Raw genomic sequence first — 17,831 nt, forward strand, 5'->3', positions numbered from 1 at the left:
CTGTGTCCTTAGCTGCTAAATAATTATTTAGGGTCCTGAACAGCCCTGTGTCCCCTCACAGTGAAGCAGAGCACTGCAGGTAATGCTGGGTGATCAGAGCTGACATGCTGGGAGCACACTGCCAGCATGCAATGCAGACATGGCTCTAAAGGGCAAACACTGAAGCARTAATCTTGATATAAAATATTTGCTTTCTGGGCCCATTTTCACAGATCTGAGTTCCCTGATTGTGTGTAACACATGTGTCAGTTTGCTCATGAAGCCTCTGCAAACTGATGAATCTTTCAGGCTCATTGCCAATAATGGTTGCAGGGTTGTTCAGCTCCCAGACAGAGATGACAGAGAGAACATTTCTTTAGGGCTGTATCGATGAGGGCACCCTCCCCCTCATGAAACCCTAACCCWTCTGAGGTGACCTCAGGGTGCAACCCATCCATCCTGCTGTGAAAATCCTATTCTGGCATGCAACAGCTTGACCCCATCACTGTGTTGGGCACTAAGGAGCAGGTTTCTGCCAAAACACCCACAACAGCAGTTAAGGGATGAACTCATTTGTGAAAAACAWCCCACTGATGTTGAAGCTTTACATGGAAGGAACATTTTCTCAACCTGAATTTTCTCATTGTCTAAAAGCTGCCAGGTTGTAATTTGTTATAATTAAACTAGATGAGGCTGATACTGGAAGGAGGCAAGCCAATTAGTTTGGGATGTCAATTTTTGTTTGCCACTGTCAAAGTCTGTTAAAGGACCTTGATAGATTGCTGGCTTGGCTTTTTCAACCTGATAATCCCCAGTGAAAAAAAGGCAGGCAGCTGGGTGCAGTGAAGCACATTTTGAGTTCAATACTGAGAAAAAGGCTGCCCCAGCCAAGATTCTGCTTGGAGGTGACCATGGAGGAGCAATGCCTGAGCTGTGAGCTGGAGGAAGAAGWGAAACTCAGGATCCAAACATGGAGAAGAGGCTTGCATGGCAGCTGTGAACAAAGAAAGCCTGCACTTGAAGTAATTTGGACTAAAATTTGCCATTTTTCTGGTGCAGAACCACAGGCTTTTTGGTAGCTCAACTGCATATTCTCAGGTTTTAAACAAGAAAAGTTAGCATTGCCACCTACTAACCAGCAACCATACCCCTAGCTTCCAAATCCAGTTAATAACATGTGGCAAATACCATCGCCTTAATCACGGAATTACATAATCAATTCAGGTGGAACAGACCTCTTAGACCATCAAGTCCAACCAAGATCCAGCACCACCCTGTTCACCTGGACCATGGCACTGAGTGCCACGTGCAGTCTTTCCTTACACACCCCAAGGCTGGTGACTCCACCACTTCCCTGGGCAGCCCATTCCAATGTTCAATCACCCTTTCTGTGAAGAAATTGTTCCTAATGTCCAACCTWAACCTCCCCTGGTGCAGTTTAAGGCTATATCCTCTCATCCTGTCACTAGTTCCCAGTGAGAAGATTCCGAACCCCACCTGGCTACTGCCTCCTTTCAGGGAGTTGTAGAGGGTGAAAAGGTCATGTTTGAGACTCCTTTTCTTCAACCTAAGCAACCCCAGCTCCCTCAGCTTCTCCTTATAGGAATAGTGGTCCAGACCCTTCACCAGCTTTGTTACCCTTCTCTGGAAAATGTCACCTTTTGTACTATTGAAAGCAAGCAATGATTGGATAAAACCAGACATCAATTCCCATGGGTTTAACTGATGGAGTTATATTGAAAATGATCTATAATAGTTCATGMCACATCTTAGCTCTAAAAAGACACYCTTCAGCAAATCCAGGGTGTCAACTCTTTCATTTTAGAGAGTTCCTTCACATCAAAATTGAATTTCAAAAAACACACTTCAAATTTTAATTAAAAAATCTCTATGGATATGAAAGAGTCAAACCAATAATTCCAGAAATTGTAATATATAATCACTGCATGACACTGCACCAGACAAGAATCTGTTAATTCCTTGCTACAGTTTTTCTTTTCAGATCCTCAAGACATCACTTGCCTTTTTAGGAAATGTGGCTCAGTCCTCAGTGAACATGTAGTGCCATTATTTCTGCAGTCACATCCCCAGTTTTAGTGTCAGTTAAAGTACTGTGGCAAATCTGATTCTCTGTAAAACCTGAATCAAGCAGAAACTCAGGGAAAGAAAAAAAGTCTAGAAGTTTGAAGGACAGATCTTCAGCTGCCCTAAATTGCAATACTTTGCCACCAGAACAGTTTGTAGCAACTGATAATTTCTGAGGTTTTAAGATTGTCAGCGAATTCTGTTTTGCAGTACAAACCTAGTAATTTCCTGAAACTGCAAGGTTCAKTTAAGCTCAGAAAAGTATCCAAGTTTATTTAGAAAGTCAACATTTATTTCCTRTGTAGCTGGCTGATGTGGGACTCACCTAACACCTTACTGAAAGTAYGTTTTGCAAAAATAAAGGAACTRCTACTCAAGGCTTCCTACGAAAATRTTAGCTAATGTGYCCTATTATATTGCAGGACACAGCAATTAACATTCAAATGCACTTATTATTTTCAAGATTTTTTTTACCCCAACATGTACAGGTTAATTGACACTATTTTGGGTGTCTCAGTTTAGAAAAGAATGACAGTTTCCTTKGGCATTCCAGTCTGCATTTTGGCTCCTTCTAATGAAGACAAATTCCTGTCAACCAGGATTCTTCCGTTCGTTAAGTGAGACAGATGGCACACTCACTGTATTGATAATGATTYTGAGATTTTAAATGTATTTGGGATATAAGTGTATTTGGTTCCCCAGCTAAAAAGTGATCAATATTGCAAATGGAAGAGAGCTCAGGTTTGGTCTTTGCAGAAGTTTTGTGGCATGTACACAGTTCTGAAGGACCTCCAGAAAGACAGGTTTCAGACACATGGAGACAAATTTGTAAAACATGGTCCAGCAGACATGCCTTGGCAGAAAATCAAACACACACATCCAAACCTCTGCCAAAACAGTGTTTTGAACCTCAAGCAGGGTGGAGCACTCACTCCTGTTCTTCACACCTTGTCCTGAGGGCACCACTGGGTCCAGCTGGAAGCCTTTGCCTGAGGTATACCCAGCCCCAGAAATACTAAAGAAGGTGGTTTGTTTTTTTTTTTTTTTTAGTTGCCATTTCTTGTTGATTTTGTCTTAATACTTACTTCATACTCAATTTCAGGGAAGGTTTACTGAAGTTCAGGTTGTATTTTCTCCAAAGTCAGTGAGGTGTTTAAGTTACCCAGCTGGAAAGCAGGTGGATGTACCACAAGACCCTTGCCACCTTGTCACCTTGTCATACTTCCACTGTATTTTTTAGCATCCCCAGGCGGTCCATATTGTTGAATAACACAGCTTTTAGGAGGGAAAGAATCAAGGCAAGCTTTCTTCTAGCTCTCACTTATTCAGACTTGAAAATACATGATACAGGAAAAGACTGCAAATTTAGGAGCTAAATGTTGTTCAGATCAGCTGAAGATTTCTTAGGGTATCTGTGGAGGAGCTCAGAGGACATCTGTTCAGCCTCTGGTGTAGAGGTAGAGAAACATATCAGAAAGAACATCCTTCCTGGCAGTCCCACCAATGAAACCATAAAATGAGAAATGTGCAAAACCACAAACAGCCTCAAAACCCTCATGATGAAACCCAGATGAGTTTCTGCTCAATGTTGAGGAGAACAGGCTCTGCAGAGAGACGTGACTCTCTGCGGTGTGCAAATCCACACAGCACTTTATATTGTAATTCAGATGAAAGAAAGAAAGTGTCCTGTTTAAAAAGACTGCCAGCTCTCCAGAGAAARTAGCTTTGTGTATCACTTTATGCTAGTGGTGACAGAATAGAAAACAAAATACCACAGTTACATACATGTTCTTTGTCTAGAAGTATTTACAAATAACTTTACAAATTTTTACACACATTTTTTCAGTTTCGCTTGTTTACTTTTAAATTAAGAGAAAAATTAGTCCCCAGAGGCTTCTAAGGCTTCAGTTGGTGCCTTGTACTGTACATTCATGCTTGGCTTCTTCCTGGGAGAAGGGAGGAAAGGAGTTTTAAAATGTGCAAATCACAGACAATCTAAACAGCCCTGGATGTAAGGGTTCCTATAGAAAGGCATCCACAGAGCAGTTGTCCTACTTCTCTTCAAATCAGAGACAGCTACTGGTGATGGACTTGGGGCAAAAGAGATTAGGAAAGGAGGAGTCATATATGAATTTAAATTGTTTGGTGAATATGCTAGTGTTTGAACATCATAGATCAATTCTTACTGCATTCAGCAGTTCAAACAATGCAAGCTGCAGACATTGTGAATTCTAAATTCACAATGAAATTATCTCTGGTACACTGTTAGGGGTTGACTCCTGCTGCAGATTTTGGAGTCAAAATKATTGTTTACTGACACAATCTTGACCAGGCACAGTATGATCCTYTCAGTCAAAAAATACTGATTTTTTGAGAAAGACACACCTTCCTCCTAGTTTTCACAGGTTGTCTTGTTTTCATGCCTCAACACTAAACATAGTAAAAATACTGAAATTAAAAAAGAAAAMAATTTACAATTTAAAAGTGTCCATATAAGTAAATTATTTAAAAATTCAAGATCATCTACAAGGATCTACGAGATAACAACGCTGATGATGACACTGAGCCTGTGGGAAGAACAATCCACATGCCATGAGGAACGTGGGTTTCTTCCAGAAMGATGAGTCACAAGTTGGTCTTTTCTTCTAAAATTTGTTTCTTCAGCTACAGCAGCAGAAGTATTGAGTCCGTGTTCATTATTTACTTCGACCTAAAAAGCAGGATATATGAATTACTTACAAATGAAAACCTATTTTCTTTATCTTCTAATTTCTAAGCTGTAAATTCATAATAGCTGACAGGTTAGTAGCTAATAAACAAGTGGATAAATCTCATCTGATGACTRATTTCCTCAGCTGTGAGGCTCACCTATATGGCCAAGAATTAATGGCTGGGTCCAAAGCGGTAGCTTCGTCCTATGCATACCACAAAACCAAAAAACATTTGGGAGAAGCCACACAGCCAATAAAACATATCTGAAGCTCACATGATATTCATTTTAGCATAATATATTTAAACAGTGTAATACATATTTTTGCCCAGTTATAAAATTCTGGCATGATCTGATTACAAACATCAGCATTTGAGCTGAACTCACACTATTTATAGTCCTCACCACAGTGACATACCTGCTGAATCTGTGTATTCTCACATGACTCTCTGTAAACCATTTTCACTTGTGTAATCTTGGAAAATCTATGTCTTTCAGAGTGATTTTAAAATGGGTAAAGTCCCAGGAGGAGATACAAACAGGACAGGATCACAAATCCATCCCAGAGTGGTGACCTCTCCACTGGCACAGTTTCTCATAGAGTGGATCAGTTCCACAAGCACAAGTTAGAAATGTTCTTAAAAAGGATGGGGACATCCCTAACTGGGAATTAAGGATTCAGTATCTGTCCAGATAGAGCTGCTCATAGCTGCAGTAGTTTATTTTATGCTATTATTATTACTCCTATTGCAATTATAATTTCCATTTTCATTGTTACATTAGTACATTGTTCTTATTACACCATAATTATATATTATTAACATATATTATAATATCATTAGTATTAATAATAATGACCTCTGATTCAAGCCAAAATGTAGCTTCTCAGTTTTTCCTCCTAGCCACCCTGCTCCTCTTTTTTTCCACAAAGTCATACATGAAGCAATTCTGAATATTACCGAGTGATCTGGCTGCTGATACTGTGCTTCAAAAAAGCACAACAGTCTTCTTCATAGTCCATGTGCTTTAGTCCCAAAGAGAACACAATTYTTTTTCTGCTCCCCCTGTTTTCTCCTGCCTTTCACACATCTTAATTGAAACTGTATGGCTGAGGGCAAAGATCCTGCTTCTCCTTGTCCCGTAGACTGATGGAGTTACAGGCAGAACAAAGAGCAAACAGGCAAGCCATGATCATTCATATTTGGATTAAAAACTGTTCAACATGGGGACAAGTTCAAATTTAACTTCTGCTCAGAGGTGAGAAGGMAAACTAATCTTAGTCTTGCTAATCATTAATAATTATGGTGGTACTAAGTAGACATTATACTGAATGTGAGCACTTGATAAAACCAGTCTTTCTTCTGCATAGCTGGGATGAGGCCACATCCTCGTATTTTCAATGGGCTATGTTTAGTTAATTTATGGATTAATTAAGGGAAATAAAAAAGAAGAGAAAAAGGGAAATATAGCCAAGATTTCATCTATAAAGTAACATTTATAAGGACTTGTAACATATTTTTACGAGCACTACTCATGTTCAGTTCTAAGAGAATTCTAACTCTCAGAAATGGAGTTTTGTACAGCCTGGACACCAGAAGTCACATTTTTTAGGGATWCTATCAATTTTCAGACTATATATAACTGATACAGAGAGCAATTAACTTATCAAAAGAAGTCAAGRATGTGTTGCAAATGTGTTGCAGAGAGATAAGCATCTGCAGCTCTGGCACAATACACTGACCAAATTATTTCCAGCAATTTGGCTTTTAATTCAGACTTTGATCAYTGATAGTAATTCCCCTCTCAGCTTAGATAAAGGTTCTCTATATCCTTCAGTAGATACAACCAAAACATCAATAAAGAAGAAAACACAATATCATTTCTCTCCCAGTTTTATACTCSTTAAAGCAATAAAGAAGCCAGAGAGGGTCCTTCCAGCCGTGCAAGGATACACACACACAGAAAATGTGAAGATAATATTCTCCACTACTGTAAGATCACCAAGAACCCCAAAATCCCTTGAGCTACTTATCAAAAATCTGCTATCAAAGAGCAAATGATCAGATGCTGTGACTTTTTTACTGCAAAACAAATTAATATATTTCACAGGAATATATCTGTATTTTGTGAATGTGTCTTTTATTCTTTAATTACAGTAAGTTTGCTAAGAAAGTACTAAACATCTTTGAACTTGATGCTTGAAACTAATCTGAATGCAGTTTTAGAGTTTAAAATCTTTCATGGAGAGGTGTAAATGTTGTAGACGTGGCCTTCTTGCTCTTGAATATCAATTTAACTTTATACTCCAGCAAAACCCCCATTTTGCAGCCATCTTTCTGATTAAAAAATGCAGAAAAATATAACTTTAATGAAATATTACTAAAAAAATGTAGATTTCAATGTAGAGCATGCACTTTTAGTCAAAAGTCAGAAGGTTCATAGTTTCATTTAGTTGTCTTAATGTGTTGTTTCTTTCTGTTCTAGTATACACCATAATTTTGGCCCTTCATAATTCTATAATATTTAGGTAAATATGTATTAAAATTTGTCTCTGTTTATTTCTACAAATTGAAATCTTCATCATGAATAAAATACATTTTTTAAACCTGCAGAAATCAATAAAGTCACAAAATTCGGGTATCAACTTCCAACCCCAAACATTTTTTTGGCAATTGTCCACTTTAAATTAAAACTCCTAKCATATGCATAGACCAGGAAAAACCTTCAACCCATTCTAATTCTGTTAACTGCTAAGTAAAATGCAGTAAGTCATTAAATCAGTTTCGGTCAATTAGCTGYACTTGCATTTCATGTCGCATTTAGGAGGCATGAAAGACCCAAAGGTAAATTTAAAGACAAAAAGCAATATCTCAACAAATTCCAACCATAAAGAATTTCCAAACTAACATCTTCTGGTTTACCAATAATACTTTGAAAAATCATCTATTTGAAATTATATGAGTTTCTGTCAAAAAGACATGTACTAGTAATGCCTCCCCATATCCTAATTTGTTCCAAATAATAAGAATAAATATKCATTCAAACTTATTCATTAGGTAGCAAAGCAGGAAGAATCTATAGTRATGTGATTTTCATGGTGCAAGCAAATAAGAGATGACAAAGAGATAATGAACTTCCAGTGAAACTCTACTGATAGTTAGATTTAAAGCTGAAAGGAGTTTTTTAGCAAAAATTTTTTTTTTCAGTAGCTAGACAAATGTGACAACCTCTGCTTTTCTGTAAATGGGTTAATCTCATTAAGGTTTCTGCAGCAGCACAAGCTATAAACCAGCTCTTTTCTTGCTAAAAATTCAGCAAGGMAGCAAATCCACCCTTCAGTGAGAGCCTYTCCTTGCGTTAAGATGAGGCACGAYGTGGCAGACATGKTGATATCTCCTAATCCTTGCTTTAGTGCGTATGCCATCAATGACAAAGTGTCCTTACTTGAATGTTTTATGTGGATTAATTTTTAATTAAGTTCTAATTAAAATATAATTAAATTATCAGTAATCTGATGCCCAAATTATTTTAGGAGAAGGTTAGCTTTCAGTTCAGTTCAGTTAGAAGGATTAATGAGGTCCGTGGGACCAGAACCTTACCTACAGGCTTTACAGGCTTTAACTCAACATGTTCCTGGGGGGGCTGTCGGTAGGAGTATGTGTCAAGTCCGCCTATGAAATCAACTGAAAATACAACAGTTCCAGAAATGAACAAATGGAAATGAAAATATGTCAACTGAAAAAGAAACGTGGACAGATTATGTTAAAAAAAAAAAATTAAAAAGTGCATGCACAGGTTTGCATACAAGAAATAAATCAAATAGATAAAGRTGCTGGAGAAAGTGTTTACGGGAGACTCCGTGCTCTGCCTTTTTTGGGGTTTGTTTAGCCCCAGGCCTGGAAAGACAGGCAGCAGCTGAATGAGCAGACATGCACATTCCTGCCAGTGTGTGTGCAAAAGGAGCATTCACAGATGTGCAGAGCACGTAAAGAGAAACCACTATGGGGTAAAAGAGCTGATTCCCTTTAGGGCAACATATATAAATATATAAAKATATAAAGATATAAATATATAAATATATAGATTCATTCTTGAAAACTGCTTTATAAGTATTTTGAAATTCAGGCAAGGGAAACAGTTTAGTTTGTAAACCTAATTTCCCCATAACTCCTCAGGCTCAATGGACTTGCAGGAATGTAAAACATCAACAAAAACCAATGGAATGAGAGCAGAGTTGAGACTAAACAGGTGATAAGTAACKGTGAAAAAGCAGCAGCAGCTTCTCTGGAGGAACTTGTGGAGTCAGGATGCCTTTTCAGAATCCTTCTGCTAAGAGAAATAATGTGCTCTTGAGAACTTTTTAGTTCCTTCTATAGTGAAAACAGTTTCAAAAAAAGAAATTTTAGTCTGAGTCTTTTATTTTGTTATTTTGGTAAGACTTTAAGAAGGTCCAAGATGCCACAATTTCAAGCTATCCTATAAATCTTAAAGTATGGTTTTTGGAAAAAAACCTGTTGATTTCAAAGGGCTGTTTGCAGACCTGTCCAGAGCTGACAAATTCACAGTACCTAAGGATTTTTCGGTTGCATGGAAAGCAACTTCCTTCATTTGCTTATATAYAGGCATATATACAAAAATTCTGATACTCATTGTACTAACTGCTGTATGAACAACTAATGAAAAAACAGTCCCTTCCCAGTGAATGTGTGCACTAGGCAGATCATCAAAGAGTGCTTAGCYAGGATGAAGAGATGGGAAAATTGAGGCTTAGAGACTGACAAACTGATGACCCACTAAAATCTGTGGAAATGCTCCTGCTGATTTCAGTTTGCCTCTCCTYCTGAGTCCAGAAAAGGTTTAACATGGCTGAAAATTGAATTTGATGTAATTTATTCATACAGTATCACCTTTGCCCCAAGACTGTTCTCTTAAGACTGTCTGAGCAGAACATAATGTGCTGAAGATCTCATCGAGCCCRASTGCCAGCACCAGCCTATCTGCACCTCCTCTTTCCACTGCATTTCTTTCACATTGCAGCTTTCCTTCAGAATTAATAATAATACAAATTTATTTCAGCACTAATGGAATCGAACCCTTACAGAGGAAATACTCGTGGATAAATTTTTGTAAAAGTTGATTCTTAAAACCATAGATTCATAGAATCATAGAATGATTTGGGTTGGAAAGGGCATTAAAGATCGTCTCACTCCAATGTCTCTGCCATGGTAAGGGACACCTTCCACTCAAAGCCTCATCCAACCTGGCCTCGAACACTTCCAGGGATGGGCATCCAGCTTCTCTGGGTAACTTTCTTCAGTGTCTTCTCACCTTCACAGTGAAAAATTGCTTCCTAATATCTAACCTGAATCTACTTTCTTTCAGTTTGAATCTATTCCCCCTTGTCCTGTCACTACACATTCTTGTAAAAAGTCCCTCCCCATCTTTCTTGAGGGCTCCCTTTTATACGGAGCCTACTCACTGGAAGGCCACAATTAGGTCACCCTGAAGCTTTCTCTCCTCCAGACTGAACAATCCCAGTTCTCTCAGCCTTTCCTTACAGGAGAGTGCTCCATCCCTCCAATCTACTTGGTGTCCCAACTCTGGACATGTTTTAACAGATCGATCTCCTTCATCTACTGGGAACCTCAGAGCTGAATGCTAGATGTCTTATACATTACATATTTACTGAATGATTTTTTAGAATAAATCACATCCATAGCTTTTTTGTTTTGTTTGGTTTTTTTTTTGTTATGTACTTTAGTTTTCCCTGATTTCCAAAATTCTGAGTGCTTTTTGCTTTTCCTTTTTTTTTTTTTTTTTTTTTTAAATTGAACACATGTTAACAAGAGAAGCTAAAAGAATGTTTTTGAGGCAATTCACCACTTCAGAACTGCATGTCATTCCTCTCAGCAATCACCAGCACCATCTGCAATTGTAAGCAGGGGGAGAATTCAAAGTAACTAACCTTTCCACTAAATCTTTTTGAGCAAGAAATGAAGTTGAGATGTATTAATGATTGACAACATAGACGTGTCTTTGTTCTGACAAAGAGAATATATTTAATAGCACCATCCAGCMAGTGTTGAGATGAGCTGTTCAAACCTGTTTAACTGAGGCTTTCTCTTTTGCAATCCAAGATGTCTTATGTAGTATTAAAGCTGAAGTTCACCTTAAAATTCATGAAAAGCTCATTCTCCAGGCAAGAAGCTGTTCTATCACTCAAGTCAATGCAATGTGCCATTTTTCATTATGTATTCTATTTTATGGCTGATAGCAYCTTATTATGAAGATCCATCATTAATTATTTGAATTATAAGTTACTTTTAATTCCAAAAATTAATTTTGATTTTGCTTGGTATTTTCATCCCTTATAATTAGCAGTGTTCCAGGACTAAGACCATAAATGGCTGTTAAACACAGAAAATTGAATTTTTATTTTCATTGGAGGCAAAGACATTATTATGTACATTTCAGTGCAAGCAGGCATCAAATACCTTAAAAYTTTACACTGAATGAACTTTTGGATRCATACGTGCCTCTATTTAATTKGCCAAAAGTAAATACCAGCAACATTTATTTAGCTTTCCCAAGGGAAAAACTGTGGTTTAAGGATGATATAAAATAATTGGTTTTGTTTATTTCTGCCTGCTTAATGGATTACGGAAAATTTCTGCCATAGATCCATAGCTACACTAAATAGCTTCAGAAAGTTACATGGAAGCATGGAAGAAAGTTCAGTTAAAGAACAGTGTTCTATGCAGTTCTGTAGTATTATGCATTAAATTAAAAAAAAACCAAAAAACAAAACACAACAACAAACCTGAACCAAACCAAGAACCACAACTTGTTAGCAGTAGGGACATTCAGTCACTAAACAAGGAACACCCCATGCAGTCCAATCATTAACTACAGTCATGCAGAGAGAAACTTAAAGTCCTAAGGAGAGGATTTTTTAGCATCCCACAGGTAATAGCAGGTTAYAGCAGAAGCTGGTTATTTTATCTGCAGCTGGCTGCAAAACATGATCCCTGTTCCCAGGGAATTGCTCTCTCCTTGTGTCACCTCAGTTCTGTGGTCATGCTGGATGCTTAATGGCCAGTGTGAAATGTTCCTTTAGAGTTCACTACCTGCTGTGCTTGGAAGTGCAAATCTGAGCTGGCAGTCCACCCAGGCAGCCCATTAAAGTGATGTTCATTCATTCACGGGCCATATCAGAGAACCAGTTGTCATAATCTGCCTGAGTGAGAAAAGTGCAGTATGCTGCTGGCTGAAGGAAGTGTATTCACTGTCATCAGTAATTTTGAGGGTTATTCTTTTCCAGACAGATGACATTTTGGGTTGCCTTGCTGCTATTTATCTGGTGCATTCATCCACATGCAAGTTAAAATTTGCATTCCTTCAAAGTTAGCGTAAAAGAATCAGAGCTTGGGGAAAAAAAATTCCTGTCTTCTATTCCACCCTCTCATCTGGAATTCAGCTTCTCTGGCATATCCCATTGACCTGCTGGCACTTCCTGTGCAAACAGCTGCCAGAGCTTGTCAGCTCATTGGTATAYTACTAATTTCTTCTTTCAAAGTTGGCAAATTCTAAGAATGTCTGGAGGTGCAGGATATGAACAGAGCAGCAATATGGTGATAGCACAATTCTTAGTAAATCCTGGTGTCTCTTGGCCTGGAATACCTTTGATCCTATTGATGACTGTGTCCCCATTTTATAAATGGGAGTAAGCCCCGAAGCTGATGGTGTGAATGGTTGGCACCTCCAGCTGCCCCCTTTCCAAGAGAGGCAGACTAGCAKCTCCTCAAACTTGTATTTTATTACAGAAGATTTTCTTAACCTATGGGGTTCAAAATACTATTTTGCATTGAATCATTTTCCTTGTATTGAGATTTTTTTTTTGAATGGCAACGTATCAATGCAACTCCATTCATTAAGAAAAGGTATGCAGCTGAGGAGGGTGTAACTAGCAGAAAAGGATCCAAAATCAATTAGAAAGAGGAAGCAAAACTGGGGGATTGATGATAAGTCAGTGCTACATGCATAAAGTCCAAACTTTGCACTTTCCAATGTTTGTACTAGTAACTTACATAAACTTTCCAGAAAAGTATGTTTTATTCCTAGGGTGTCTACTTTTCCAGTTGCCTTCCGCTCTCAAGAGATCTGCTGCCCTCACACCCTTCACTGCACTGATCCAGCTGTCTGTCTGGAGCCAATTTTACCCATTTTCCCCTTTTCACCCTAACCCTGAACATCTAAGTCTCAGGTCATGTAGCAGAAGAATCACACATTCCATTGCAGGATCACAGGAATAGCTTCTCATTTATGCAGAGGACTAAAGGAGGGAAAATGTGTGCAAGACAATTAGGAAAGGGAGAAGAAGAGACATCAGTAATCATTTGTGGCACTTTGATTGCTGCTCTGTCTCTATAAMGTACTGGCAGATGGTAATCAGGTTCAAATAGGATAAAGTGGTAGAAAATTACTAAGAGATAACCTTTTACTTAAATTTTTTATTACTGGAAGCTAGAAGGGGAATATTTCAGTGTTCCACAGTAATTATCAAGATATTTGCACCAGATTTTCTTCTTAGTCTTCACCAGTGGGAAGATCATAATTTTAAAAACTGCCCTACCCCTTTTAATATGTAAGTACCACACTTCCCTACAGGGCTGAACTGAAAAAAAAGAAACATCACAAGTTACCACAGAAAGGGCACTGGCATGGAAATGTTATCTATGATATTTGCTACTGAACTCTCTCTTCATCTTATCAGTGATGTGACATCCAAATATCAATATCATTTATTCTCCAAGATATGACTGCCCAGTAAGATGAAGGCAGTGTGAAGAAGATCTAAGATGTTAGGAAGTGAAAATTGCTAAAACCTTAACTCAGAAGTCCCCAGTCATTCAAAATCTGAAAGAATCTTTCAAAAATCTTTTCTRTGCCATGCCCTTGAAGCTATTTAAACCATACTATCCCTTTACTGAAACTGACAGGCTGCCTGATTATGGTGTTTTGGAGCATTTTCCCCCCTAAAAGTAAGTATTTTCCAGTCATTCCAAGTCATTAAGGACTCCTGGCCGCTACATGGTAAAAGTCCCTAGAAAAGTATGGTTATCACACATAAGGCCTGTAGGAAACTACTTATCACAAGTTTTCTATCACTAATTTAGCATAAAAAAAATACACTTGAAGCTGCAGGTATGTATAAATTGTTTCCTTTTGGCTTTAGAAAATATCAGTTTTTCCTGACATTGTGGTATCTGTCAATCCACATGCAAAGTTTAAGCTGATGAGGAGTGGTTTTCCATTTTGGTTTAAAATGTTATATTGTACTGTCTCTAAATACTTACCAGCTTGGGCATCAACCATCCCATAATCTCAGCACAGCTGGCAGTGATTTAASTTATTCTTCAGCAGTGCAAGTCAAACTAAGTAGATCTGATCCTACACTTTCTTCCTATATAGGTGACTATTTTTCTGCTCCTCATCTTAATGAAAATATTAGTATCTTATCGAGAACACTAATAGATGCAAGTTGTATTTGAAAACATTTAAAATAAATAATTTAAAGGTGCTATTGCTAGTTCTAGTATGAGATTTCAAATGCAGTGAAGGATGGACTTCTTTCTGCGTATGACCAAAGTGAATTCAATTCTAATTAAAACTTCCTAGATAATTTTTAATACAGTGAGAAAATTAGAGATGTGAAACTGGCAAAAATTAGTCCACACTGATTACTGATTTTCCTCTTTCTGGCACCCTTTTTAATCTATTCTCTTTTATGCTCTGTGATTCCCTCTTTCTCTCAAAGTTACTACACTGCCTATGTACAAATTAAACATGCRAAGGAAAATTAAAGCATGCAGAAATGACTTTAGATGTCCAGAAACTACATCTATCAATTACATTCACACAGTACTASGAGAGAAAGATACCATTGAGCTTTCATAACACATATCCAGTCTATCCACTAAGATGGCAACTCCAACAGTCTCAAGTGAAGATTATTGTACAGAAGGTTGTTACAGCTTCAGTCACACCTCCAAACATGTGATCTTCACAATAAATGTGTCCAAGTTGACTTCAAAAGAGACAGAACCCTGAATCTGCTTTTTGAAGTTAAGCTTTGATCTTTTTTTTTGGTATTCTGATTCAGGAATACATGTGATGTATTAGTGTGCTTTTATATTATTGCTGAGTTTGATGCCAAAAGCTACAGCGTTCTTTCAAAAATGTTCAGTGTAGATGATCACCCTGAATGGATTTGATCTATTCCACTTACAGTTCATTTCTAGGTTACAGGTCAGGTGTTTTGTTCTTTCAAGTTGTTAGGATTTTTTTTCTATCAGCTGAGTCCCACAGGGCCCTGTTCCTGTTCCCTGTYGTTCTTTGTATCCATAGCATTTCTTTTGGGTTCAGTTATTTGCCAGTATGATCCAATTATTTATTTTTGAGGCAACAATTAAGTATTTATAACTGCCTGGTTATTATACACTCGAGAATATCACAATTGCTTTTTCTAACCTTAACTACAAATCACTGATATTTTAGTATGTGGAATGAATGTTCCTTATTTTTAAAATTAATGCTGACCCTGTTCAACCCTAATGAATAATTAAAGACAAAATTCCTGGAGAAAAGTATTTGCAAGATCAAATACATGACATATTAGAACACGCRTGGCATTTGGAGGAAAGGATTTCTATGTATTGAAGAAAGTTCACATCATCCATTCACCAGAGAACATTAATTTTATTCAAAAAAAGTAGGTTACAGGAATGGAGGGATTCTTATTATCACTGAGTGCTTCTGGATTTTTTCCCAGCTTCCCACCTTCTTAGGGATGAAAGACTGCTTCTGAAATTTGCTRCTATCATCCTCTATGACATTTGCCTCATGTGTTTTTATCTTTACGTGTCTTATGGAAAGTGAAGTGAGCCAAGGATGCTCAGGAGAGTGTGTGTGTTCATGGCACAGCACAGGAGGCAAGAGAGGGAGGGAGGGAGCTGCCAACCCATTCCTCAAGCAGGGGCTGCAGTGGGAGCAGCAAACCAGGCAGGCCTYAGAGATGATGGAAAAACGCACTTGGGAGGCCAAGCAGAATATTCTGCAAGTCAAGAAACCACAGAATTGGCTGAGACTCAAGTGGTTTTCCAACTGCATAGACACAGAAAACACTGGAGGAAATGCTATAAGCCTCTTGTTTCTSTTCTGTATGATCCAGGAACTTTGAGTTTCCCATTTCAAAAGTGTGATAGTTAATTRTGTAATTAATTCTGCATTTTAAGAGTTTTATGTTGCGGCATTTTTGGGAAGTTTTCTATAAAGGGAACCATGCACATCYACTTCAAAGGTCTGGCTGAATCAAGCTCTGTCACATTCAGCCCATGTTGCAATTTCTCCTTCCTTTATAACTCTTTTTAATTTGCTTTAAAATCTGCTTAGCATGTCTGCCTGTTAATGTCTTTTGCTGCCAGTCAGGGAATTCTCCTCCTTGCCTGGCCCTTCCTTTATTAGTGGCTGACTTTGCTGGGATCCAGGTACAGAACTACCATCTTTACCTCAAAACATTTGATGTTTTGAACTTGCTACAGATGCTAAAACTTGTACTTCCTGCAGCCTGAGAGGTCAGGTATCAGCTTTTCCAAAAGAATACTGATCTATTGAATATCCTAAATTGAATTTCCTAAAGAATACTGATGCTACTTTCCACTTTATGACAACAAACCCATTAACACTCTCAAACATTTTTTTCCATTTCAGACGAGGTCATCTCCATTTTCTCATCCTCTTCCTCATTTATCATCCTGCCTTTGCCTTCATGACCATGAGTGACATTCTGAGTAGAATTCCTGCTTCACCACATGACATTTCCTCCTTCATGTGGGGCATTGTATCCATTCCCTGCCCTGCTCTGCACTCACAGCTACAACTCGCTTAGGGGTGGTCTGCTTCAATCCTTGAGGTGGCAGACCCCAAAGTTTCCTACAAACTCCCAAGGTTTTCGTGTCTTTAGATACAAAGCACCTTTTTTTCCTCTGCTAAGCAGGCCATGCTGCCTCCAGCACTGATGGAGCCCTCCTCTCCTCATCCCAGCAGAAARTTCCTCCCAGCAGAAGCCTGAGGTCATACTGTGCCTCCTCTGAATCAACATCTACAGCCAGGGAACAGAAGTGGATAAATCCCTTCAGTGATCCCCAGATTCTCCATATCATCCTTTCAATTTTTTTATCTCTGTGAATGAGCAAAAGTCAACAAGTCCTAATCTTCTGTTTAGGACTCACCTTTTAGTTTTTCAAGATGAGGAAGCCAGCAACATAATATTTTATTTATCAGTGTCGTGTGAGCCTTTTATTGCCCCAGAAAATGCACTGTCAGGTTCTTCCATGGTATCCACAGTCTACCCCAGAATATATCATCATCCAACATTTTAGAGCCATTGTGGATATAGCTGCAGAGTTTACTACTTAATCACATCCAAGGGCATCCACGAGGAGCCATTTGTCTCCGTGAGTGTTTCTCTGCAAATTAAGAAATCTATTGCTCCTCATATTTTCCTCGCTTTTTTTTCCTGCTCTATCTTCACATTCAACTTTCTCATCTCTTAATATTGCTTTTGATATTACCATCACTGTCAYTAAGTCAAATTAGCTCCTTAACAMTCCAGAAAGTAGAATGACTACTTTCTCAACTTTCAAAATAGAGCTAAGAATGTAGAGCAATATAAAGTGGGAGCTTACAATAACCAGCGGTCTTCTCATACATGATGGAGTGAAAAAAGAATTTTCACATATGTTAGCAAACATGATGGCTAGGAAAATGGTTTTCTCATTGTTAGAAAGTGGGATCATTTCATATTAGGAGAAAGATGAATGTCTGGAGTAGAGCCTGTAACAGGATTAATACTCACTTTGAAGCCACCAGTGAATCAATCTGCTAATGAAAAAGGAAGAAAATGCAATAATGCCCTCATCCATAAAAAAACTCTTCCTGAAGAAAGATGAGGTAAAAATGAACTTTTATGAAAACCTTGGAATTCTCAGAATTCAGT

At 38.1% G+C, this 17,831-nt stretch overlaps 1 protein-coding gene across 1 annotated transcript in view; it reads right to left on the bottom strand.

The window, feature by feature from the left end:
* Positions 1–3,720: 3,720 nt before the first annotated feature.
* The window catches only part of NKAIN3 (sodium/potassium transporting ATPase interacting 3), an 87,945-nt gene continuing 73,834 nt past the window's right edge, over positions 3,721–17,831 (bottom strand). The window contains exons 4-5 of the mRNA XM_057377144.1: positions 8,374–8,457; positions 3,721–4,774 (exon numbers count right to left, since the gene is read on the bottom strand). Coding sequence (XP_057233127.1) covers positions 4,761–4,774; positions 8,374–8,457 — 98 coding nt within the window. The 3' untranslated portion in view covers positions 3,721–4,760. The remainder of the gene's footprint in view (positions 4,775–8,373; positions 8,458–17,831) is intronic.

This window comes from Malurus melanocephalus, unplaced genomic scaffold, assembly GCF_030028575.1.
Source record: "Malurus melanocephalus ecotype Western Australia unplaced genomic scaffold, MMel_1.1 scaffold_302, whole genome shotgun sequence".
Classification (NCBI taxonomy): Eukaryota; Metazoa; Chordata; class Aves; order Passeriformes; family Maluridae; genus Malurus; species Malurus melanocephalus.